Consider the following 26,347-nt stretch of genomic DNA (forward strand, 5'->3'; position numbering starts at 1 on the left):
GTAATTTTTTTTTGGTTGTACCTAGGATCACCACCCACAGCTCAAGACCCCAACCCCTAATCTCCTCCCCATTTTCCAGAATAAAGTTTTGCACTACTATTCCTAGCTTATTTTTCATTTATGTTTTGTTGTGTTTTTTGGGGCTGCAGTTACCAAACTATGCAGGCAGTTCATGTGAGATCAAAGTCACCCAAACGTGCTTAACTCGAAATAATCTGAGCACAGTGCCTGATGTCTGTTTGGCCTCAACTCCGTTTGGCCTACCGCTTACAGCCGTTTACACAATAAGCTGGGTTTGTTCAACGGAAACCTGTACAGTGAAAGGGTAATGAAGAGAACACATTTTTTGGAGATTTAAAACTGTGACCGCTCGGCACCTTTCTCGTAGAAGCCTCGGAAACGTGCTTTGTTTAAAAGCACAAGGACTTCGACAAGTGGCATTTACGTTAACCGTGCTCGTCCAGGATTGCATTTGCTTCAAGTCTGGCGGGGGTCGCGTGATGCATGCAGAAGTGACTTCCACTTCATGAATTAATTATCAAAATACTGTAAGTTGCACTTGTCAAAACGAACACGGCTGTCACTCATGGTGTTCTCTAAGCGCGACTTATCCTATGTGAGTAAAAAGGGGGTCAGCTGTTTTCTAAATCACTCACTTTTAGGGAAAAGATCACTGCCAAAGTCCCGGGGTAGATTTCGATCCCCAAATATCCGGATTGCTTACTCCTGTAAACAGAGGCATATTGCCACCACAAAATCATAGTAACTTCATACAGTTAGAAACGGGAGTTGGTTTTTAAACGCGGCGCCGGAGTTCTTGAAGTTAGTAAATAGAGCACATTGAAACAACAGTTAAAACTTGCGTAAAACGTAAAACATCACATATTTTAAACAGGAGATTTGTTTCCCTTGCCAATGGCAAGTACTCCCGTATTTTCAGTGATGAAACTCTACCCCGGGGCTTGGGCAGAATATCCTGCCCCTAAAAGAGAGTGCCCTACAGCACAGCTTAAACTGTTTTGTAGCGAGAGCTACATTACCCGTAGTCTCGCCGTTTCGCTGTGGGCCTTCGGCGCCACTTGTGCGTATGCGCGAGGAGCCGAGTGACGTCACAGCCGCACAGCTGGTGCGCCGCGGCGCCTGCCTCCGACCGAGAGATGATGGTGATGCGGCGGTGGCGTAACCAGGGATATACCGTACCCCTCGCAACGTATATCCTGTCATAGCTGAGTTAAGCCACTGCCAGTTTTTTACTCTCGTATGAGCTTATTTAAGTAGGACCGATTCTCGCTTCCTAATTCATATTTTTGTTTGCGAAATCCGTAAGCGCCCCGCCGCCACGACAAGGTGAGAGCCGGCATTTTGCAGGCGTAGACAAGCTGCTCTTAGAAGGGTGAGGGTTAGGGCAAGTTTCTCATGGCACGAGCCTCAACATAAGCACAAATATAGGGCGCGAAACCACAATAGCAGAAGACATAAATGAAAGGTTTCTATTTTTGCAGTGCCAAAACGGACGCTTCTAAAGTTAAGCTCGAACAATTATTTTCAAAGAATGTTTCCTCTGAAAAGTGTGTCTGTTAAATGCAAACTAATTGCTTTTAACGATTAACTATATTTGTCGACATTAAGACATTTAATACCTCTCTGCTCATTGATTTTAATGTACACTGAGCAGATTTTACGACCGGGCATTTTGATTGCAAAACAACGGTGCTTTCACATATTTTTCTTTCTTCTGGGGGTGGGGTTGGGGGGGGGGGGGGGGGGGTAAATTATATTTCTGCAGTCGTAGTTATGCTTTAACGAAAACTCTTGCCGAGCCAACTAAGAAAGCTCATCTTCCTGACATTCCCACGGTGGATGAAGTGCTCTTTTAAGAAACTCTCGTAAATGGTGACGCCAGTTTTCAATCTAGGCAATATTCAGAAGCTCCGTGAATTCAGACGGAAATTTTATTGAACCACCACGCAGCAAAAACCTAAACAGAAGAGAAAGCAGCGAGTCGCGCAGTGCAAGGTAGACTCCGTTGTGTTTATTTGCAGCGCTGTACAGCCTGCTAAACTGACCGGTGGCTGTTCATCTGGCTGCTGTCAGCAAGCGCATTTCCTTTGTTTAAAAGACTGTTGGGAGCGCTGCAATATGACAGTGAGTCACGTCCTTTTTTAATTATTTCGTCGGCTTTCTTTAAATGCTTGAATATAGGAACATGTAGAAGATCATCATCATCATCATCAACGTATCAGAAGATACGTTGCCGCAAAAAAACATGATCGGTTCTTTCTTAACCGCGTCTACAACTTCAGAAAACATAATTGGCAATAAAGCGGATATTATATTTTTGTGTAATTCATCTCAGTTAATTAACTTATTGAGCAGGATATAAAAATACTCTAACGAGCGCCACGTGACAGCGAACGAAATACCTTTATTTTAAACCAGCAGCGGTTGACCACCTTTTTCTAAATCCTTGGCCCAAGTTACGTGAAAGACAATGCATATCGGAATTTCGTCTTTCGCTCGGAAACAAATTTCTGTATCTGTTTTCTAAACATAATGCCCAAATAGCAGAAAACTTCATATAAAGTGTGGTATGCGTCTGACGTAATATTTTAATACCACAGCGTCACGTCGTATAGCATAATTTGCTCTCAATACGAAACGGCCCTGTAAAAAGTAATGGGCTCCGTCCGTAAACAAGCCATCTGTGTCACGCTAATGATAATCAGACGATTATGGCCACAACAAGCGGATGGCAACAAATGTACTGTGCGCTTACAGCATCATTAAGATAATTAACAGCGCTCTGTAACAATGTGAGGGACGGTATCAACTAAGGTTCGGCAGAACCACCATCAGTGGCAGCAGGCGTGAGTTTTGCAATTCTTTTAGCGTTGACATGAAAGGAATGCAGCAATCGTGTCGGGGTCACGAGATACCGTATCTGAAATTGTTCTGCTTATATGAACAACACTTCTCTTCCCTTTCCTATGCAGTGCTGGAGTGCAGATTGAATGACACCAAATGTTCAGCTTATGTTTTGTTCAATGGTTGCATTATGATACTCTCACGCTGCCGTAGCAAAGCCCTTAACGCTTCTTTAGCATAATTAGAACAAGCGCAGCGCACCAAGGCATTAATAAAGCTCGCAAAGTAGCCACAATTATCACAGAAACAATATGCATGATGCGTTTCCTCTGCAACATAAATACGTAACCGAGACATCTCAGCTTATTACCGGTGACATAAAAAACTTGCTTCTTTCGCACTGCTGGCTACTAATGAACTAATGAACTGCTGGCTACTAATGAATCGGCCGGGACCACCGTTTACCTTCTGGAAATTTAGGTTAATGCGCAGGGACGGCAAAGCCAATTAGTGCGAATTTTCTGAAAAGATTATTTCTTCGCTCGTACGCGTCGGGCTAGATGAAACAGCCCAGGCAACATGGTAATACCAACGAGGGCCTTGATTAAGGAAACACGCCTGGTCTAGCTGGCAATTAAACACGGTCAAGTGAACGGAGTTAAGCGAAAAAAATAACTACCAGAAACGCCTTGAAATTTCATTGCGAATTATGGCCACATAGTTTACGAAAACTTATCAAGTTACTGAAGTGAATGCTTCGTTTTCAGCGTCCAAAGTAACTGCATAATCGCCAACGTTCCTGCCAATAGGTTGCAGTTCAAACGAAGAAATTTCTGGCAACGTACCTTCAAAATTGAGTGTACTTAGGCTTTGTAAATTAATTTGATGACATGGCAGGCTGTTTAGTGTATGTGGCTTCTAAGTGGTGCATTCCTGATGGTGAATATGAGGGAAGGACTCAGGACATTCAGTTTGCTCATTTATTTAAATCAAAAAGTAGAGCACACTGCAAAGGCCTGGTACTTAAAACTTGTTTTGATCCTCACCCTTCCCGCCTCTATCATTCGTAGATTTTTTATTAAATCTTGTAATAAGGGAGTAATTACTCATTGACATCCACCCGAGCGCAGTCATACGGCTACAAAGGAATGCTATACAGCTTTCTCAGAAACTTCGTAGTTAAAAAAATTTGTCCTGGTCCGGAGTTCGAACCCGGCTTTTCCAAAGACTGAATAGTCCCATCAACACAAACAGGTCATAAGGCACAACAGAGTTTTTGTCAACAGGCAGAAATCTAATAGTGTATGGTGTAATTTCAATGTCCTTCTTAAGAGTTCGTTGTAGTATGTCCCAAAAGAACATGACATCACTGCACATGACGAAGCAATGATCAATTGTTTCAGGCACGTTACACAGACGGAAATTCACATTCCAGGGTACAAACATCCCCTTGTCATTAAGAAATGTCTTGACAGGACGCATCGCTGTGTGTAGTTTGAAAAAGAACGTTTTAGCGGCTGCCTGAATGCACATCCACCTAACACGCTTTAGAACACTGATGTCCAAAGACCCCAGATAAGGCTGCCGATACAATGGTGTAGGGAACAAAGACTCAGTGAGAGCCTGGGTCATCTGTTTTCTCGAGAGGCTATAGAGGTAATCTAAAGAGAAGCGTACAGTGAGGAAACTGAAAGTGTCAGCAACCTCCTTAAGGAATCCCCATAAAGTCCCCTCACGAGCCTGCACAGTCGGTGCGAATAACAGGGACGGCAAACTCATTGTAGGGCGAGAGCGAATTGATCAATAACTCGAAGTAATACTCTCACGTGCAAATATTCTCATAACCACAGCGGTGATATGTTGGTTTCAGCACCCGCTTCGTATTCGGCAGCTTTGGAAGGTGCGAGGCTCGATCCTGAGTTCCACCGTGTACACACCGGTGGTAGAATGGATACAAGCTTTATCCTGGCCCGGTGCTCGGCTTGGCAAATTGGTCTTTGACCCTTACTGGTGTAAAAAAACAAAAACTTGTGCCATGACGCTCCTTGGTCAAAAGCTTCTCTTGCGCCATAAGAATGCAAAATAGTCATCATGAAATGGCCCGAAAGCAAGCAGGTTATTCTAATATTTGGCCGAACCCACCACGTTGGATCAGTGGCTTCGGCATCCAGCTGCTAATTCAAAGGTCCCGGGATCGGTCCCGCTCGCGGCAGTTCATTTATAAGGAAGAGAAATGCGGAACTGACCGCGTCCTCAACGATGTCAGAAAAAAACTCCACGTTAGCTAGTGGCGTATTTCTATCGGCGCTCCGAAATACGTTGACTAGCTCCGCAAAATCAAAACCGTGCTTCAATGGCGATATGGATTCAAATCCCGAGTTCTTCTTGGCCTAAACGAATTTTGTGCACCTTTGCAGATTCAGTGGACTAGTCCGGAAAGCCGATTGGAATATGACATGGAATAATCCCGAGTCCTCCACTGCAGCGTCCCTCTTAGCCCATATGACGTTTCGGGATGTTTAGCGCCCCATAACTTGCGTACCTACGTTATTTGATGACTTTTGAAACTCAACAGACATATTATAAACTACCCGAAACTGCAAACGACTTTTCTAACAGTTGCTGAGTAATTTTGAATTTTTGTCTAATGCTGGGCGAGGCGTTGTGCTAAATCGTAATCAATCAATCAATCAATCAATCAATCAATCAATCAATCAATCAATCAATGAGCATTTATTTCACCAACAGAGTATACAGGTGGTGAAAAAGGGCGGCGGAGAAAAAGCTGCAAGTTTTACAGCTTGACAAAAGCCCCGTCCGCCCCTCGAGCAGTGACAGGCTATAGTACATGTAAAAAATAAAAAAAATCAGACAATTCTGTCAGTCAGTAATGAGTCCCAAACCTACAAGCCACTCACATCCCAGTGCTCTCGCCGAGCACGGAAGTAAGGCATCTTCACGTCGTTTTCTACGGAGAGAGAGAGAAACATTTTATTTTCTTTCAACTGAAAGTGGAAGACAAGGCAAAAGGCATGGAGCCTGATAAGACCTCGTCTCCCGTCTGAAATTCGCAGTGGGCAGCATCAATACATATACAGGTTTTCCTCCTGTGCAAACAGTATACATAATGAAAGAAGAATATAAAACACATATAAACACAGAATGATGGTTATAGGTTAAACAAACTTCCGCGGTAACACAACACAAAAACTTGGGTTTCGCGACAACACATTTTAGTGAAGACGTGAATTAGCGTTTGTGATGAATGACACTGACAGAAAACTGGGGAAAATTTACAAAAACCAAGCGTTTGCATACGCCTTACGGGTACCTATATGTATAAATTATCTTCAGTGATCTGTAAAAATTCTTTTTAAGTTGATTTGAATGATGTAAATGCTAGAGTAAAATCAATGTAGCGTCCATGGCGGTTAAGTATCTTTATTACTTGATAATACGGGCTTGGGGCTTCCAGGGATCAGTCGTAACGAAGTGGAGGGAGGAAAATCTCTCTCTCTACTTTTAGAGGAGATGAGAGAGAGAGGAAATGGAAGAGAGAAAAATGAGAGAGGTTTAGAGTCGACGGGTTGACTAGCTGCATGGACGTCCCTGTCGTCTGCGGAAAGTGCTTGGTTCGAATCCCACCGCCGGACGAAGATGGGTACAAGCGTCCTCCGGCCCGGCTTCCAGCTTCTTTCCTTGCTATCAAACAAAAGTTAGCGCTCAAACAATCGCGTTAAGCTCTCGTAACCGTCCTGTGATTTTTTTTTTCTTTCACACTCACTTTTTGGACGATCACCGTGATACATCCGAAGAATAATGACCGCCGCGCAGAACTACACAAGCAAGAACGCCGAAGTTGCAAGCCAACAGAAAAACAAAGCCCCACAGAAAAAACGGCGCACAAAATGACGTGCCGAGAAATTATCCCTTGAAGAAAGCGGCCAAAGCAAACTAAGATCTGATCAACACGAGAGCGAGTAAACAACAAAGGAACAAAACAAAAAAGATCGTACCTTACGAGGGGTAACGCCGAAGCACACCGACCCCCAAGGCATACACGTGTCACGATGCGACCGCCAAACAGCGATGACCGTCACCCACGTGTAGTCAGCTCGTAATGAATTTTTTATCTTTGGCTTAGGTGCTGCACTAAAACATTGATTTGCGGAAACTGCACAGGCTTCTGGTGCGCAAATGAAAGCCGTTTTATCGAAAAACTCGCAATGTTTTTTTTATAATTAGCACGTGGAAGTACCGTCCCTTTGTCTTTGCCACATTTTTTTAACGCTAGTGAATATTTTCAGGGGCACAGAAAGCCTAAATATTGGCGGACCGTTTATTCATCGGGAGGCAAATCCCCTTGAACCGTGTATGACGGCAGTGAAGCAAGTCGACCCGGAATAACTAATATGTGAGCGGGAGATGTCTACAGGAGAGGGTGTGGAACGAGCGGAAAGACTTTCTTTTCCCCCATAATGCATTGTGAAATTTAAAATCGCTTAGCTGCTTGCTCTAGACGTCTAAAGCCTCGTGTATGAAGGTGCAGCTACGCACACCACTCCAACTGATCGATTGAAAAGAAAGCAAAAAAAATAATTTGCAGCCTATCTTGTCGCCGGGAGTAGGCGCAAGCATGGAAAGCCGTGGTACATTGTCGGTCGGCTCAATTGCGAAGACGCTGGCTTTGCGCCGCGACCGTTCCTCCACTCCTTCGACTCGTTGAGGGGAAGTAGCGTTGACCCAGCGGTCGTACAGTGGTGTTAGTTCGAACACACACTATAAAATCTAGGCAGCTTCACGAGGGCGAGCCTTCATGAGAGCGTCCTTACTCTCATCTCATTAGGGCTTCACGTTTCACTCGGTAATGTGGAGGTGAGAGAGGATTGGGGCATAAAGGTTTGTGAGGGTGAGGGGAGGCAGAGGTGGTGAGGCGGTGATGGAGGAAAAGATGCACGGTCTGAGGGTGAGGGTATGTCACAAAGTTCCTGCCGGAACTGTCCCTTGTTTATTTTCCCGCTCGAAGCTCAGCCGAACACGCGTGGACCACGACGACAGGAAAAGGAATAACTTTCACATCACTGCGGCGACCCCCACTGGAGCAGTGCGAAAGCACAACGTCCACATACTATATCTACGTCCGTGGCAGTTCTGACGTCCAGTTACTATATCGACGTCCGTGGCTATTTTAACGTATAAGCGTGTTTTTTCGCGTTTTGTCGCGTTCAATTAATCGACTAATTACACCTCGTCAACCAAATCTTTTTCCAAGGCAACATTTTATCACGCGCTATCTGTCACAATCACACTTTCGAAGATTTATCTTAAGAGAACGGCGTAATCATGCAGACCAAATTGCGGACACTTTTTGCTGACGCGCCAGGTAATGCTCTCGCTTTAAAAAACAATAGCTGTTGACCAAAGGCACAGGCGCCTTCTTTGGGAGACCCTTCTTTTTGACGCACACCGTTGACAGAGCCGCCTATGTTGCAGGATGTTCAGCAGAGGCTCTTCCGCGCCCCCTGTCCACTCACGCCGCCCCACACGTGCGCATAGCCGCGGGTACAAGCATCTGCATGTTAGGTATAACCGGTTCAAGGCACAGGATGCTCGGTATAGCTTTGCGGAGTACCTTGTGGGATCCTGCTGTGTCTCTGCTCATTACGAGGGCTGGGGCAATCTCTCACGCTCCTTCGTCAAGTGTGCAGTGGCTGTAGTTGGGGCTCCTTCTACCACTCCTTAACCGTTTCGTTCTTTATTAATCAAGCAGAGGGCAAAGGAGCTATGCACGGAGCTTAAGCTCGATCACCTTGCAAACTAAGTGAATAAAAGTGTTTTTGCCGGGTTGAAAATATTCTTCGCCGCTAAAACTTGCTAAGCCTCCGCTTTGCATTGTCGTGTCCGAAAATGGCAGCAGGCAGAAATCAGTCGTGACCGACTTTATAAAAAAACCTACGTATACTCTAAGTGGTTGGCTCATTTTTGAAACGAGCTCTTTGGAGGTGATAAGTTATATTGAGTGTCAGACCCAGCGCTTGTCAGCCTTTTCGATTGGAGTCAAAAGTCTTGTTTTACTCTATCCCATAGTATGAATTGCTTCTGTGCGTTCTAGACGCCATTGAAGTCCCAGTTGTTCTGCCTTTTAAGATTAACACCGAAGAGGCATATATGTTCACAGGAACCGGATATGCATTGTCTACTCAATTGCTCCTAGTATGAGTGTCCTTTTTCTCTCGTCTAAGGATCAACACCACTCTACTTTTGGAGGGCTTAGCAGCAGTTGTCAAGACTTTCAGGTGTGCCAATGATTACTTTGTGATTTTGTGCATCTGATGCTCTAGAGCTTTTTCGTGGTGCCTTTGCCCCAATCAAGGTGATCAATTGAATGCCTTTTAAATGCCCTATGCCGTAAAGCTGGCAGTCTAAAGAATTTCCTGGCTGAAATTGGGATGGAGGCACCTAATGAAGGACCCATCATAGCTAAGGGGATTAGCGACGTGTGGTTCCACTTGGCGAATACCGCACAACAAGCAGCAACCATAAAATTGTTCACTACAGGACGATTAGGGCGCTGAAACGTAAAACTCATGAATGTGCATCGACCTAACTGATGCAATACTACAACATTCACTCAAGCGCGATGCTTTGCTAACGCTTGAGCTCTTCAACGCTAAAACGGAGCAAATATTGCAGTGGCTCCAGAAAAACGCTTCGCTTGTCCTAGCTATTCACGGTCACATGCTACAAGTATCGCGTCGGCTCACGGTTGAAGCAATGTGGTTGAAGCAATGACGAGACTCATAGATTGGCTGAGGGAAGAGTACGGTGAAACTGTCTCGTTGCAGACCCAAACTCCCTCAGTCGTATGACGAAGTCAGTCCGCCGGCGATCCGACTCGGTCTGTACGTCCATCGACGACGACGACGACTCACCAGTAATTTCAGCCGCTGCTTTGCGGCGTCTATTCTCCGCAGCCCGCTCAGCCAGCGTTTTGCCAATCGTTTTTCACGCTCCTCTTCAGCCTCGGCTGCACGTTTCCTTTTCACTGCTTCATACTGACGTTTCAATTGTGCACTTCGGTGAGCGACTACGGCCTAGAGCCTACGGCGCGACTAGAGTGGACATGGCAAGTTATCTTGCGATACAAGAGAGGAATAAGCTAGGCTATTTGATACATTCTTTGCATAAGAACAGCGCACCTGACGGGACCAAAAAAGAGAAGACGCAAACACAGGCGCGATAGCTTGCCATGTCCACTCTAGATAAGCGTGCTCACCTCTGTATAGAATGCGCTGCTTAAGATAGGCGCATGACTTTCCTGTGCTTTTCAAAAACAACTCTGAACTTTGTTCTTTCTTTGCTGACGTAATTTATTCTGCAAGTCAGGAGAGGCCGACCCGGATAAATCAAGGGCCAAGAAGTCCCATTCCTCCTGCCAACTTCGGACATCGCCGTGTCACGGGTTCCTGAGCTGATAACAAAGCTTGCAAAGTAACTCAGCCAATGAAATTTCATCAGATACCTGAGCAGGGCATATAAAAAGCCACGCATTTGTAGCCAAACCAGTACTGCTGGAAACGAAGGCTGGTGAGGTAGGTGTCATTCTGTGATTTTTTCGTGTGCTTGTTAAAGCGGCGTAGTATTTTTGCTTAATTTTCTAATGTCCTGATGCTATTTGCAGGTGATTTTGTCATACACAGGATCCTTGGCGTACCAAAATGCATCTTGCCACTTTGTTCCTGAGCGCCACCTTAGCCATTGCCGCGCAAGGCCTCTCGCTCCCTTCAGCCCGCACGTTCGCATCGTCGCATGACGAGCACATGATTCCTGTTGATCACCACGGCGTTCATCACCAGTCCGCTGTTCCCGATCATGCCCACTCCAGCCACAACGAACACGAGGTCTCCGTCGGCAACAATCCTTCAGGATCCGCGCTTGTGTGTCAGATCGTCGAGATTCCTGTCATCCAACCTGCTGGACTTCCTGCCGGGCAAACGCACGTCGACCAACCTGCCACAAGTCAAGGGCTTCCGGCGAACGTAGCGTCATCTGTAATTTCCTCTTCGCAAGAGGCGCTGTCCGCGCTGCACTCCCGCGTTCGTACCACCGTCGACCGCATAGTTCGCCCCGTGGTTTCTGCTCTCGAAAATGCGTCTCAGTGGCTCAACAGCACATCGCAGGCTCAGATGAACCATCATCCGCACCAGCACGGACACCATGGGTCGGCTCATCAACATCCTCACCAGCAGCCCCACCAACACAACCAGCACGTGAACGCCAATCCGGTCCACTCTACTCATGGCCTGCATATAGGAGACACGCTCCCGCAGAATGCCATTCCGATGACGGTGGTGTCGCTTCCTGTCCTGGTTCCTGCAGTGCACGCCGGCTCTCGTTTGCCTTTCGCCACCCTTTCAAACGCCGCTCGTGGATTTCAACCTACGGAGCCTTCAACCACCATCTCGCAGTCGACCACTGAAGAACTGTCCACCACTACTTCCTCTGCTCCGTCCACAGCGGAACCTGGCACTGAGGGCTTCTCCTGGTCTACTCTTCCAACCAGTGATGGTGCTGACATTATGGCACCCACAACTGCGGCCTCTTAGGGACTACCTTCCAGGGACTACCTCAGCATCAGGACTCCTGCTCCCTGCTGCGTTCGAAGTAGCGCAATGCATGCGGCGCGACACAGTGCTTTCGACTGAGGTTCACACAACGCAGACCCCACCCAAGCGTCAAAGAAATTCTGCCAGTCACTCTGCGAAGTTCGCAGAGGCAACGGACTTTTACTCGGACATGTTTGCATGTGTATCGTTTCCATGATTGCGGTTGCTTATATAAGCATTCCGTGCGCCCATATACCACAGCGTGCTGATTCCTCATGCGTGCCAATTCCTTTTTACACTGCCAAATAAACTACCGGCTTTTTTACACGCCACTCGATGGCCTTATTACTTCATTTCTGCTGGATTGCTAGCACTATCCACTGTATCTGAGGATGCAACCGCTGTTCGCCGGATGCGAATGATCTCACTGTCGTATGGCAATGTCTGAAGTGTTTCGGGCAATGCAGCAACTGCTTGTAGGACTGCTACCGCGTACTGGTGCCGCCTTACGTTTGCCGCATGTCATTGGCCAGCAGCAGAGTTCTGCAGCATAGGCATGGTGCATGAGCATTTACTTCGCACGACAGAAGTTAGCGGAAATCCTCGAATGGAGAGTATATTTGTAGTAAGCGAGTAACGACATGAGTTCCACCAAAGGGTAGCCAACGCTTACATGCCGGGTTCCGTCGAGTAGCACGCCTTATAGTTGTACAATTCTTCTTAATACCATACTTATTTCATTTTGAATTCTGCACACTATTTTATTTTCGTTTTAGGGCTAAGTTCGTTTCTTTAAGTCTGTACAGGGGTAAAATCACAACCCACCAAATTTTTCCCACCATCGTATCTTCTATGTGGTGCTTTCGTCGAGGAAGTTTAATGCCTGCGCAGTATGAAAAAATGGTGGTGGCTTAGCTTGGTTAAGCCTGGTAATTGCGAAGCAATACGTGGGTTCTGCTATTGTACCGCTTACCGCCTCTCACTGCGACGGCTCGAGCCGGGCCCCTGTTTTTACACAGATGGTGTGACGTCACTCCGAACGCAGCGCCTCTGGTGAGAGGAGCGGGAGTTAGGCCGCCGCTCCGTGCCTACCGCCTCGCATCGCGACGGCGTGAGATGGGGCCCAGTTTTTACACAGATGGTGTGACGTCACACCAGCCGTCATGCTAAAGGTCAACCGTGCCTACCACCGCCTCGCGTTTTGACGGGCTGAGGTGGTAGCTAAAGTAGTATTGCTTCGCAATAAAACCGCGTGATTGCCCTTTGAGTGTCCTTTGAGCGAACGAAGAGTTCACCATCTCGGAGCGAGTGGCCGGCGTCACTGTCAACGCAGGCTTGAAAGTGTGTAGCAGTGCAAGTACGCACCATGGTCTGCTTTAAGTAATAGGCAGGCGATCAAAGGCCAATATGTCGGAGCTTTTATTACTTCGTCACAGAGACAAAAAAAAGTGCGGGGGAGGGGGAAGCAGTGAAAAAGGGTAATCAAGCTAGCCTCTTTTGGCTCACAAGGGTCCGGTGAGCGAGCAGCACAAATTCGTCGAAATCATGAATGAGAGCGGTGCAATGTGGTAGCGCATGAGCGTAGTCACGTCTTTATTTTTTTTTTTTTCGTACTTCCCCGGCTTTCTTTACATGCCGAGAAAATAAGGACCACGCAGGAGGTACGGGGTAGTATCTACTCTTAGAGTGAACACGCGTGTGCAGCTACGCTCTTCGGAGCGCCAGTGCATCCGTCCCGGGCGCGCATCACAGTGAAGTGGCAGACGATAGCAACCACCACACTGAGGCTAATCTGGGCGTACGCCTCCTTGCTTCCGTGCGAGGCCATGTCGAACGCATGGTGCTCTGAAGAGCGCGGCCATGCACTCGTGTGCTCAGCCTAAGACAGGATTTTTTTTTTAATTTTTTCTTTATTCTCAGAAACAGTACACAAACTGTTGTTTGGACCCATAGCCTTTACGGCTAGTGAGGGGTCCAAATACAAAACAAGTACAATATTACTGCAGAACGTGTAAAATAAAAAAAAACTTCAAGATTAACACACACAATTGAATTCATTCCTACATTTCCATGGAAATTAAATAGTGTTTTAAAGATGCCAAAAAGTTATTTTTTTCTTTAACTTCATTAGGGATTTCATTCCACACATGGGCTCCGTTGTATTCTAGGAGTCTCCGGCCGTACATATTGTAACAAGGTGGTAAATTAAATAGATTGTTGGTTGCAGCTCTTGTTTGTTTCATTGGTAATCTAAATAAACTAAGGGGCAGGGGGTTGTTAGATTTTATTACATTGTTTACTATTTCAGCTATCTTCAGTTTATATGCCATTGATAGGGGTAAGATACGAAGCTGCTGAAAGAGTGGCCTGCTGGGGTATGTATTATTTGAATAAGTTATCATACGAATAGCTCGTTTTTGAAGGCGAGAAACAGGATCTAGGTATGTTTTATATGTGCCACCCCATGCTTCCAGGCAATAAGATAATTGACTGTGCACAAAGGCGAAATACAGAATGCGTAGAATTGGAAGATCAAAGCAGTCCCTGGCCTTTAGTAAAATATGACAACCATAGGCTAATTTGGAGCAAATATTATTAATTTGTTCTTTCCAGTGCATATCAGACGCGAACAGGACACCAAGATACTTGTATTGAGGCACCCTCAGCAGAGTCGTGTTGTCGATTGTTAGAGATATATGTTCGTAGTTCATGTTCTTCCTGCGCGAGTGAAACACGGTGTACTTTATTTTCTCAGTGTTAAGGGTTAGCCGATTACTTTTAAACCACTGCGAAACTTCACTAAGCTCTTCATTAATTATACATTTAAGTGCCTCTAAATTTTCCCCTGTAAAAAGCAATGCAGTGTCATCGGCATATATTACAGCTTTCGAATATTTCAGCATTGATGGAAGGTCATTAATATACAGGGAAAAGAATAGCGGCCCAAGCACGGAGCCCTGAGGCACACCTAGATTAATGCTTTGTGGTAGTGAGGCTAAATTGTTCAAGACAACATATTGTTTCCGTCCTGTAAAATAGCTTATAATTAGATCACAAATTTTCCCTCTTAAACCGTAGGTTTCCAATTTCTGTTGTAGTATTGTGTGATCAACCGTATCGAAAGCTTTTGATATGTCTAAATATACTACTATGGCCAGCTTGTTATTATGCAGTGCAGAATTTATAAGTTGTGAAAGAACAAGAACTGCGGATGACGTTGACCTTTGGGGCCTGAAGCCATGCTGATTATGACATATAATGTTATATTTATTTAGAAAATTTTGTATACGTTTACAAAGAACCTTTTCAAAAACTGTATTAATTGCATTTAATACCGATATTGGTCTGTAGTTTCGCGGATCAGATCGCTCACCGCCTTTATAAATAGGTACAACCCTTGCAACCTTCAGCTCGTCAGGATATATTACATTTGCCAATGAATGGTTAAAGATGTGTAGTAGATGGATCGCTAGTATATCAATGTTGTTTTTTATCAGTCTAACGGGTATTGCATCAGGTCCTGCCGCCTTGCCGGCTGAAAGGCTGCCGACTGCAGTGATTATTTCTTCTATGTCTATGTCAGGCAAAGCAAAACTGTTGTTAACACGTTCCGGCATCTTCGCCGTAGGTGCGTCCGCATGAACCTGCGCGGCAACCGTAGGCCCAATGGAGGTAAAATAGGTATTGCACTGCTAAAAAAAAATAGACCGGTTTCTCTGAACCCCTTCTAACACTACCGAAACTCACTTGGCCCTGAAATGCATATAAAACAATTTGCATTATTTAAACTTAGTTAATTAACTAATTATACGCAATATAGAAGTTTGGGGAGGAACACTTGATAGGAAACAATCTGTAGCTGGTTACACGAAGCTACACTTTACCGCCTTACCCCAGTCCTTGGCTCAAGTTGCATAGAACACCCCGTACAATGGCTTTTTCGCAGCATACTGACGCGTGCGTCGAGCTGGTTCGTTTTAAACCTATATAAAGGGGCTGTCGGTTTCATAGATACTCATTTCACATGCATTTTATCACGAGTGCGTTGTCACGCAGGTATAAAGTGAGACATTCATGTGTTCCAGAGAGCCCGGAAGATGCGCTGTCTCCTCACAATTAATTTAAAAGAGCGCGTCCTGCCAGCAGAAAAAAGTTTAAGTATAACAACTGTAAAACGAAAGCAGAACTTACAAAAGGCTTCATTAAATACCGCATTCAGAAAAAGTAAAATAGCAATTACATCTACTCTCTTGCAGCCATATGGCACAGCAAACTTGACTGTAGTTTATTTTCTTCACAGTTTATAATAGTCGCACTTTGGTAAATATGAGGGAGTATCCTGTCTTGTGTTTTTTTTCCGTTTACGTTCTTGAAGATTTTTCTTTTCTTTAACTCTTTTTCATCGCAGTGAGCATTCACTTTTAATTATGTCATTCACTGGGTGCCGTAGGGCTTTATGTCAACGATTGGTAAAAATACTAGACTGCCTTTCCACGCATGGTATGATTGCTCAGCACTTGGAAAGCATTTCGTGTACAGACAAATGCGCAAGCAATTTGCATCTACAGGACGTCCTCATTCATACGGCTTTTTCAGTGTTTTAATAAATAACTTTTCGCTCTTCCACTAACACACTCCTATCACAGTATAGCATTCCGACAAAATTCCTTATGACGTTAATGTCGAAAGCAGCGTTGATGGTAAAGTTATGGCGAAGTTAACGTGCAACGACCAAGCGAGCGAGGGAAGGAAACTACCGGCGGCGCCTGTATGCTGGGAAAACATTGATCGATAAGATGGTAAACATTGAAACGAGTGCAGACAAGCGCGCTGTTATCGGCGTAAACGGGTTTAGAGGATTCAAGTGGTGTGCCCTTGTTGCTCATTATGGCAGCATTCAAACAGTATTTTTTTTTCTGCGCGTCCTATGCTGCCGCAAAATTTTACCAAGTTCTGCTTTTGTAGCCCAGCTTGGTAAATGCGCAGCGTTATTGTACTAGGAACAATATGAAGGCAGCAATCTCGTACCGCTGTTTATCTCGTTGTTGGCTCCCGCTCCCGTGTCTGCACACAGCCCCCGAAACTTTTTGCCCTGGTAGCTCTTAGTCCTTCTCTTATTAATTGCCGGCACACATATGGTGCTGGTACGTGGACCATTTCGAGTGATTTTGGCTTACAACAGACGAGCTCACGCCAATATTTCAGCTATTGCTGGAATTTCCTGAATCACGTGGCATGCGAGGCAGTGCATGTTTGGTTTTCTTTGTAAGGAGTATCAAACTCTCGGGTACATCTAGTACGTCTAAGGTTTCCAATGTTTCCAAAAAAATTGCCCTTGTACAGCTAAATGCCATTTTTGAGGCTCTTTTTGCTTTTTTTTACTCTTGTTTAACAGAATATTCAATGGGCACATGTGTCAGAGTTATGCCGACAGCCATGAATCCAGTATCTGCCTCTCGAGAGCACTGTATATATACCTCTTGGGTGCATGCCTTGCATCCAGCGGGTATGTAAAGTATCACTTGGAATAAATTTCAGGCGCGAATAGGCGAAGGTAAAAGTTCGTCTTGTGGAACAAGCGCTCATAGTTAATAAAATTTCTAATTCTAGTCAACAAAATCAGTAATTACTCCCTTCTTACAATTCATCTTCACCTCAGGGGATTCCCCTAAACATCGGACCAACACTGATCCGACTTCGATTTATTGATCAATTCGCTCTCGCCCTACTATAAGCTTGCCGTTCCGGTTAGCTCAGTTGGTGGAGCAACTGCATCGGTGAAGCGGTGGTCCTGGGTTCGAGCCCCGGACCAGGAAGAATTTTTCTTTAACTATGAAGTTGCTGAGAAAGCTGTACAGCTTTCTTTTGTGGCCGTATGGGTGCACATGGGTGGATGTCATTAAGTAATTACTCCCTTATTACAAATCTTCTTCACCTTGGACGATTCCCCTAAATATCTGACCAAAATTTCTCACACCGCCATAGTGCCAGCTACCTAGTAGTGCCAGCTAGCCCATGAACCGTTATAACAGCTAATTAGTAGGAATAAGACCTTAGCAAGCATAAAACATAGCACGTTACAGATAAACTGAAAGCTCAGAGCATAGCGAGCAAGCTAGAATATATTACAAACAGCCGGGATTTGCTTTATTCTCACAAAGAACTAAGATGTATTAAAAACACCACATGCCGTTTTGATGCTAGCTCCAGAGCAATGGTGCGCACGCTTGTCTGGAGCACTCGAGCCGCCCACGGCGGAGCAAATCAGCTGAAATTTTAACGCAAATGTTCTCCTACGGACAAAGTTTTTGTGTATTAAGGGTTTTTTATGTCGTTTCAGCTACGTTACAGTACAAGTTTACGTCTAGAGCTCGGTGCATGCTCGAAAATTTCAATTCCTTTTTGCCACGTCTGCTCTAGAAAAGCCTGCACACCTATGTACCGTGCGCCACTGAAGATAAGCGTGTGACTTTACAGGGTTTTTCAGAAATAAGTGCACCATTTTTTTGTTGGTTGATCTAATTTTTTTGCAACGTATGACGGTCGGTCCGCCTCGTGCAACGCCGTGTCACGAGTACCAGTGGTGATAACAAAAACCTGCAACGTAGCTCAGACAATGAAATTTCATCAGATACCCGAGCAGGGCATATAAAATGACACGCATTTCCAGCGAAACCAGTACTGCAGGAAAATAAGAGGGGTGAGGTAGGTGTCGCACTGTGCTTTTTTCGTGCGCTTGTTGAAGCGGCATCGTATTTTCGCTCAATTTCCTGATGTTCTGATGCTATTTTCAGGTTACTTTGTCCATCGCAGGTTCCTTGGCGTACGAAAATGCATCTTGCCACTTTGTTCCTGAGCGCCACCTTAGCCGTTGCTGCGCAAGGCCTCTCGCTCCCTTCAGCCCGCACGTTCGCATCGTCGCATGACGAGCACATGATTCCTGTTAATCACCACGGCGTTCATCACCAGTCCGCTGTTCCTGACCATGCCCACTCTAGCCACAACGAACACGAGGCCTCCGTCGGCAACAATCCTTCAGGATCCGCGCTTGTGTGTCAGATTGTCGAGATTCCTGTCATCCAACCTGCTGGCCTTCCTGCCGGACAAACTCACGTCGACCAACCTGCCACAAGTCAAGGGCTTCCGGCGAACGTAGCGTCATCTGTAATTTCCTCTTCGCAAGAGGCGCTGTCCGCGCTGAACTCCCGCGTTCGTACCACCGTCGACCGCATAGTTCGCCCCGTGGTTTCTGCTCTTGAAAATGCCTCTCAGTGGCTCAACAGCACATCGCAGGCTCAGATGAACCATCATCCGCAACAGCACGGACACCATGGGTCGGCTCATCAACACCCTCACCAGCAGTCGCACCCACACCACCAGCACGTGCACTCGAATCCGATCCAGTCTACTCATGGCCTGCATGTAAACGGCATGCTCCCGCAAAATGCCATTCCGATGACGGTGGTCTCTCTTCCTGTCCTGGTTCCTGCTGTGCACGCCGGCTCCGGTTTGTCTTTCGCCACCCTTTCAAACGCCGCTCGTGGCTTTCAACCTACGGTGCCTTCAACCGCCTCCCAGCAAGAAACCACTACAGATGTGTCCATCACTACTTCAACCACTCCACCTGCAGCGGAACCTGGCACTGCAGGCTTCTCTTTGTCTACTCTTCCAACCAGTGATGGTGCTGACATCACGGCACCCACAACTACGGGCTCCTAGGAACTACTTCAGCGTCACGAGTCGCCGGCTTCCTGCGGCCCTCGAAGAAGCTAATTTCATGCCGCGCGACACGTGGCCTAACGTCGAGTCAATGCAGACTCCTCCCAAGCATCGACGAAGCTGTCCTAGTGGCTCTGTGGTGTTCGCAGCGGAAAATGACTTTTACTCGGGCATGTTAGCATTTTTATCGTTTCCGTGATTGTGGTTGCAGATATAAGCATTCCGTCCTTTCATATCCTTCAGCATGCTAATGCTTCTTGCTGCGCGCATTTTTTTTTACAATGTCAAATAAAGTACAGACTTTTATGCACGCTATCCTCTGGCCTGCTGATTTCTCTTGGCTCAAACTACTCCAGTTCACGTGGATTTCATCTTGGATTAGGTGTCATCGTGGTGTAAAGTGCAGCATTCATTTGTTCTCTACCGTAGTGAGCATTCTCTTGCAATTTATGTTATTCTCCAGCTACTGTAGGGCTTCATGACAGTGGTTGGGAAAACTAGGTGAAGGATGAATCCCGGAACACCAAAATAGTGCGTTTCTTGCAGTTCCGAATGTTTGTCTCGTGAGATAACCCTGTTATAGCTGCAGGTAGAAAAAATGAGATGTTTTCAATCAATATCTCTATTCTACTATTCAACCATTTAAACTCCAGAAAAGCATGACTTTCGGCTCAGATAGCGGTTGTCAGCCACTAGTACTTGATGCACTCTCATTTCTAAGTCCTTTAATATTTCTTAGCGCGAAATGATGCCCATTATGCGTTTCATGACAGATAGTTTTCAATGAATGACACACCTCATTGCGAAGATGCAATCATGCATTCAATTCAATTCATTTATTTTCAACTCGAGGTTGAAGGCCCCCAGGCGTAAAAGCTGTTCTACGACAGCTTGAAAGGTGCCTGGGGGCCCATACAAGGCAGCAGTGGTTACAAACTAAATTACAGTGTGTGTACACATCTTTAAACAATCATTCGAACAACTATACAGTACAATTATTAACAAAACAATCGTTGTTAATGAGAATTTCAGGTGATCGGCGTTCGGCCTCAATTCTTCCTGAACATCAGAAAACATAGCGGAATTGACATACAATACAAAGTTAGCATGATTATTGTACACAGGTTGTTTAGTGGGCTACAAAAGACTGTCGCAGTTGTTTTTTACTGTAGGTCTCGAAATATACATCCTTTTCATAATCGTTCAGAAGAAATGGAAGCAGGTTTGGCCAGAACCTTGGCCAAACCTGCTTTGAATTTGCTTTGACCAGAACGCTATGAAGTAGCATTGCAAACCTGATGACGTGGTACTTGTGCGAGGAGGCGTTTTGTTTTGTTATAAAACATTCGAAAACACATTGCGAAGGTGACGGTTTTTAACGCTGCTGCGCTAGTAAGCTAGTCTAGAAGCGGATGCATAAAGACTGGCATAAAGACTGATTTATACCAAACCAATATTGTGTGCCTGCATGCACGTCCACGGTTGCGCGAGTGCTTGTACAATGATCATGCGCATGCCAACACTTGCGTTTATGCGTCAGTGAACACTTGGAAACATTTCGCACATGAGATATGCATACGCAATTTGCAGTTGCAGGACGTCTTCATTCATGTGGTTTTCCATTGCTTTTATCGATAAATTTTCACTCTTCCACTAATACACACCCATCACAGAAGCATTCCGCAAAAATTACTTCTGGTCTTAATGTTCAAAGCGGCGTTAATGCTATTCTTCGAGAAGATAACCAGCATTGACAGAGCGAACGAAAGTCGGAAACCACCTGTGGCGCCTGGAGGCTGAGAGAACATTGACCGATAACTTGATAAACATCGACATGACAGTGCAGACAAGCCAGCCTTTTTCAGCAAAATCGGTTTAGATGATCCGAGCGGCACGCCTTTGTTGATTATTACGGAAGCATTCCAGCAGTTTTCCCCGGGAATTGTCTGCTGTCGCACATTTTATTAAGTTCCGCTTCTGTCGTGGAGCTTGGCAGTTTTGCAAGGTTATTGAACTGGGAACAAGATGAAGGCAGCATTCCCACGCCACTGTTTATCTCGTTGTTGGCTCACGTGCTCGTATCTGCACAGAACCACCACAACTTTTCGCCCTAGGTGCTCGTAGTGCTTCTGTTATTAATAGCCGGCACGCACACTGTGTTTGCACGACGACCATTCAGACGCATCTTGGCTTAGAACAGACGAGTTCACGCCACTATTTCAGCTAATGTTGGAATTTGCTAAATCACACGTATGGTTTGCGGCGGAGGCTATTTTTTGTTTTCTTTGTCAAGAGAATCACAATACTGGAAAACGCAGCCGATGTGTGAAAGGTTTAAAGAACTTGTAAAGCTAAGCGACATTTTCGACGCTTGGTTTTTGTTTTCTCTTGCTGAAGAGACTGCTAAAAATACTGCGGCACAAGGACGACCACACAAAAAAGAAAAGGACAACGCATGTGTTATCGTCATCTCGCCGCAGTTTTTTCAGTCATGCACCAACTCACTTCAAAGTCCGTCATTCTTAAGAGACTGCTTCATGGGCATAATTTCCAGAGTTAAGCCAACAACCATGGATCGTTATCTATCACTCGACAGCACTTTGTATACCTGTGTATGCATATCTGTCTATATTCACTCTGAGCTCTTCAAGTATCACTTAAAAGGTAGCTACCCCGCCGCAGTGGCTCAGTGGTTATGGCGCTCGGCTGCTAACCCCATAGACGCGGGTTCGACCCCAGCCGCGGTGGTCGAATTTCGATGAAGGCGAAATTCTAGAGGCCCGTGTACTGTGCGATGTCAGTGCATGTTAAAGAACCCCACGTGGTCGAAAAATCCGGAGTTCTTCACTACGGCGTGTCTCATAGCCTTAGTCGCTTTGGAACGTTAAACCCACTAAACCCATAAAAACTTACAAAGTAGCTAAGGTGCAAATAGGCTTAGATAAAAACTTGGCCTTTTGGAACGAGCGCTCACCGTCAACAAAATTTTAACTGCATTAAAGATAGTTGCCGGGCCAGTTGGTACATGATCTCACCGTAAAACAGTGCACTTACACGGGACGAAGAAAGAAGACACGCACACACACACACAGCGCTGAACGTTGCTAAGACGATGAGAGAAGTGCAGACAAAAGAATCTAGGAGAAACCACTTAACACACACCAACTGACACGCACAATGTACCAACTGGCCCGGCAACTATCCTTAATGCAGTTAATTTCTTGTACATCGGGCACCTCTATTAAATGGTTTCTCCTAGATTCTTCTGTCTGCACTTCTCTCATCGTCTTAGCAACGTTCAGCGCTGTGTGTGTGCGTGTCTTCTTTCTTCGTCACGTGTAAGTGCGCTGTTTTACGGTGAGATCATGTACCAACTGGCCCGGCAACTATCCTTAATGCAGTTAATTTCTTGTACATCGTGCTCCTTTTTTAAGTGGTTTCTCCTAGATTCTTCTGTCTGCACTTCTCTCATCGTCTTAGCAACGTTCAGCGCTGTGTGTGTGCGTGTCTTCTTTCTTCGTCAGGTGTAAGTGCGCTGTTTTACGGTGAGAACAAAATTTTCCTCATCGGCATAGTACTAGCCACATTCTCGTTTGCCTCAGCAGCCCTGCCCTTCAGCCGTAATAATAACTAATTAAGAGGATTAATACCTTAGCTCTTGGATGAACGCGAAGGAGCACGCACAATAACGGAACATGCTCGTACGAGATATGCACTGCCCTGAAACTTTCAAGCTTGACCTCGATCAATATCTTGTTCTAGCATTTGATTTGTTCAACGAAATGTGTTTTAAGTTACTCTGTTAGCAAGCGAGTGTCAGCCTGCATTCCGAAGATCACCGCTTGCTGTCAACTTAGGTGTACGCCGCGGGACGGCAATGACGTCTTCTTGGTGAACCCAGCGGGCTCATTATGCAGCACGCTTCTAAGTTGTCGTTGCTTGTAGGGAGAAATGAAGGTCCAGTGTCCAAAGGGCAACCCGGGTTCGATTTTCTTAATTTTATATTTTAGTGGTCTAGGTCAACGACTTTGCGGTGCTCTCTGTTATGCAGATATGGGTATGTCCTGCCATTAGACACTGGCAGACTATGGAAACGTTTAAAAACGAGACTGGTCGCATTGGCTTCGTTACTTCGCAGGAATGCCACCTCGGCTGTCTATTGAGGAGAGAAGGCCTATCGTCCGGCTTTGTAACGAAGGTACCCTGTCCCCCATTGTGAAATCTTATGCAGCACAGGGAGGAGCAGAGCTTCGGGGAGCCGCATTATGAGAGCCTATAGGGATGAAGATGGAATAATTGCCGATGCTCAGTGCAGTGGGCGGCCGAGGCTTACAATGTTGGAAGAGGACGAAGTGATAGTCGCGGCCGTTGTTTTCGACCCCTTTCCGAACGCCGGGGAGATCGGCGATGCAGTGGACCTGAGTTGTGCTTCGGGGCTATCAGGAGGAAGATTGCGAGAGGTGGGTTTCATGAACTGCGTTGCCGCTCAGAAGCCACACCTGACGACAAAGCAGAGAGAAGAGCGACTCAACTGCATCCGAGCTTTCGAGAAGTGGTCGGCAGAGAAGTGGCGGGAAGGGATTTTCCCGGACTAGTCCATTTTCTCTACGCGCTGGGACCAAGAGCAGCATGTGTGGCGTCCGTCGAACAGGAGGTACGACCCGGCATTCTTACAGCTAACGGAGATTGCGGGTAAAGTTCGATTAACTGCTAAAACGTAAGGATGGGTTGCAACGTGTCGTAACCTTAAGAATGCAGTGCAGCCTCATTTCTCCTTTTATCGCTTGAGTTGTCATAGGTGCAGCATTGAATATCAAGTGTTTAATTTGCGCGTGCTGCTTATCAGCGCTGGTTGAACGTTCAATTTTGTGTCATTTTATCGTCCATCTTTATTTTCTTTCTGCAGCAGAGTGAGGTTGCTCCACGCTTTTGGACTCGGCATATGTTAATGGTTGCTCTCTCATATTCCCAGTTATATCCCCGGTGTGCTCAGCAACGGCCACTGATGGGTCAGTGTCTGGGGCACCACCAGTCGGGACGGCCTGGGCCCACTCATGCGGATCGTGGGCTCATTTGCCCGGACGAGGTACTGTAAAGTCCTCACCGAGCACTTGATTCCGTACGTCCTGGACGGGCCGTTCCAGGATGGCTGCTACCTGTTCCAGCACTGCCGCAGCCCCGTGCACAAAGCACGTGCTGTAAGCGCCCTTCCGGAACGCTACGTCATGCCTCAGCTGCCATGGCCGCCTATAACGGCTCTGACCTCAACCCCATTGAAAACACCTGGGTAATGCTGGAGAGGACGCTTGCCTCATGACGCCTTCGCGGTGGTACAGCGGGTCAGCTGTGGCATGCCGTGGAGGAAGAGTGGGAAGCGCTGCCCGGGCGTCCGGAGTTAGTCGCGGCGTACTGTGACTCGATGCCAAGGCAAGTTGGCCAAGTCGTCGTGGTCGACGGCAACTTTTCATCACACTGAGGGCTCTTTCATGCCGTTGATTGTCATTGTTATCTGCTTCAGAAAATAAACATTCAAGAATATCTCAAATGATTCCTACTCGTCTTCCCAGTCATCTCTTCCTGAAGGTACGCCTGCTAAAGAAAATTCGCAGCCGACTACATATCGTAGTGGCCAATTAAAGCAGTTTTCAAAGGATTCGCTGTAATTAATATAATACCAGTTCCGGAGACGATGCCGGAAAAGCAATTTAGACAGAGAAGCAGCGCCCACAGCAAACCTCGCCGCATCTATAACTTATCACTCCGGCGCGAAAAAGCGCGCCTGTTGCCTAAAATCGAGTAGCGGTGGACGCAGGCGACAGGCACTTATATGCAACATGAGGCAAAAATAAATCGCCAACAAGGAACGGAACTGGTCTTCGTTCCTTCGCAGCGCCGCGGTTTGATGCCCTGCGATTGTCCGTCACTTCTCGACAGCTCCGCGTGCACGATTCCCTTCGTCGCGAAGGTCCACAGCAGAGCGACCGAACGTTGCTCTCGAAATTTATCAAGCGTGACAAGCACCCGCGTGAGAGTGAGGGAGAAGTATGGCGTCACCCTGGGCATTCTCGGCGTGAGCGCGCGCAGAGAGATAGCAGCGCCGCTGCCCGAGCCGTGGTCCGTTTTTTTCTTTGGCCGATAGCATATGTGCATTTCCTTACCACTTGCAATTCTTCAAAGGCTACCGAAAAAAGTTGCTCCCTTCCGGAACTTTTGAACACTACTTTGTTTCTTCATATTACCCAGCATTCTGCTTTGCCAGTCAAGGTCCTGCATTATGTTTTGCAATTCGTCACTGATTTTTATAAGGCAATGTCATTAACAAATAGGAGATTGCTGAGGTATTCATCATTAGCTTTTATTTCCAACGATTAGCGCATAATTAGGTTATGGTTAGGAGTGGCGTTCACAAACGCCTATTGCTATCTCATCGCAATGGCAGACTCTCCAGCGTGTGACCAGTGCGGTTGTGATGAAACGATCGGACACCTCCTCTGTGACTGCCCTCGTTTTGAGCGAGAGCGCGGTTTCTTAATTGCTACTCTGTACCGCTTAGACTCACGTCCTCTAACAGAGTCCAACGTTCTGGGGCCTTGGACACAACCTTCCAGACAACGGAAAGCGGTGAAAGCGCTCCTGAATTTCCTAAGGGACTCGGGGTTATATTCCCGTCTATAATCTTTAAGTTTTCAGTGCGCGCCTTCTGTCCCCGTGACATAGTGGTCGCTGGACACTTAGAAAACTCATTTCATTGCCGCTATTTTTCCTTTTTATGCGGAGCATACTAGCCGCACAACCGAGCTCTTCCTTGCTGCGCCGCGCGCGGCCGCGTAGCTACCACTTGACCTACATCGGCGCACCACGTGATATGACGTCACAACAGCTGTGAAAGCTGGGGCTCAACTCGTGCGCTCGCTTGCGGACGCGCCGCCTCCACCGGCGGCCTAACTCCCGCTCCTTCCGCTAGGGGCGCTGACGTCACAACAGCTGTGAAAGCTGGGGCTCAAATCGTGCGCTCGCTTGCGGACGCGCAACCTCCGCCGGCGGTATGCTTCGCATCCTAGGCTTAACCATAAGCTAAGCCAGGCCATTTTTTTCCTCTTTGTTCCCCTCCCCAAGGGTAGGGTAGCCAACTGGGCATCGCCTGGTTAACTGGTTAA

General features: G+C 46.4%; 2 protein-coding genes across 2 annotated transcripts; both read left to right on the forward strand.

The window, feature by feature from the left end:
• The first annotated feature begins 10,583 nt into the window (after positions 1–10,583).
• LOC149358274 (uncharacterized) lies at positions 10,584–11,479 on the forward strand. Its single transcript, XM_089568810.1, has one exon. The coding sequence runs from the start codon at positions 10,584–10,586 to the stop codon at positions 11,469–11,471; it is 888 nt and encodes a 295-aa protein (XP_089424936.1). The 3' UTR covers positions 11,472–11,479.
• Positions 11,480–18,302: 6,823 nt separating this feature from the next.
• On the forward strand, positions 18,303–19,190 carry LOC149358275 (uncharacterized). The gene has a single exon (XM_089567538.1). The coding sequence runs from the start codon at positions 18,303–18,305 to the stop codon at positions 19,188–19,190; it is 888 nt and encodes a 295-aa protein (XP_089423664.1).
• Positions 19,191–26,347: the final 7,157 nt, after the last annotated feature.

Source organism: Amblyomma mixtum, chromosome 2 (genome assembly GCF_055824585.1).
Source record: "Amblyomma mixtum isolate Tamu chromosome 2, ASM5582458v1, whole genome shotgun sequence".
In the NCBI taxonomy this organism is placed as follows: Eukaryota; Metazoa; Arthropoda; class Arachnida; order Ixodida; family Ixodidae; genus Amblyomma; species Amblyomma mixtum.

Coding starts and splice junctions, on each gene's coding strand:
- LOC149358274 (XM_089568810.1), top strand. CDS start 10,584: ATGCATCTTGCCACTTTGTTCCTGAGCGCCACCTTAGCCATTGCCGCG.
- LOC149358275 (XM_089567538.1), top strand. CDS start 18,303: ATGCATCTTGCCACTTTGTTCCTGAGCGCCACCTTAGCCGTTGCTGCG.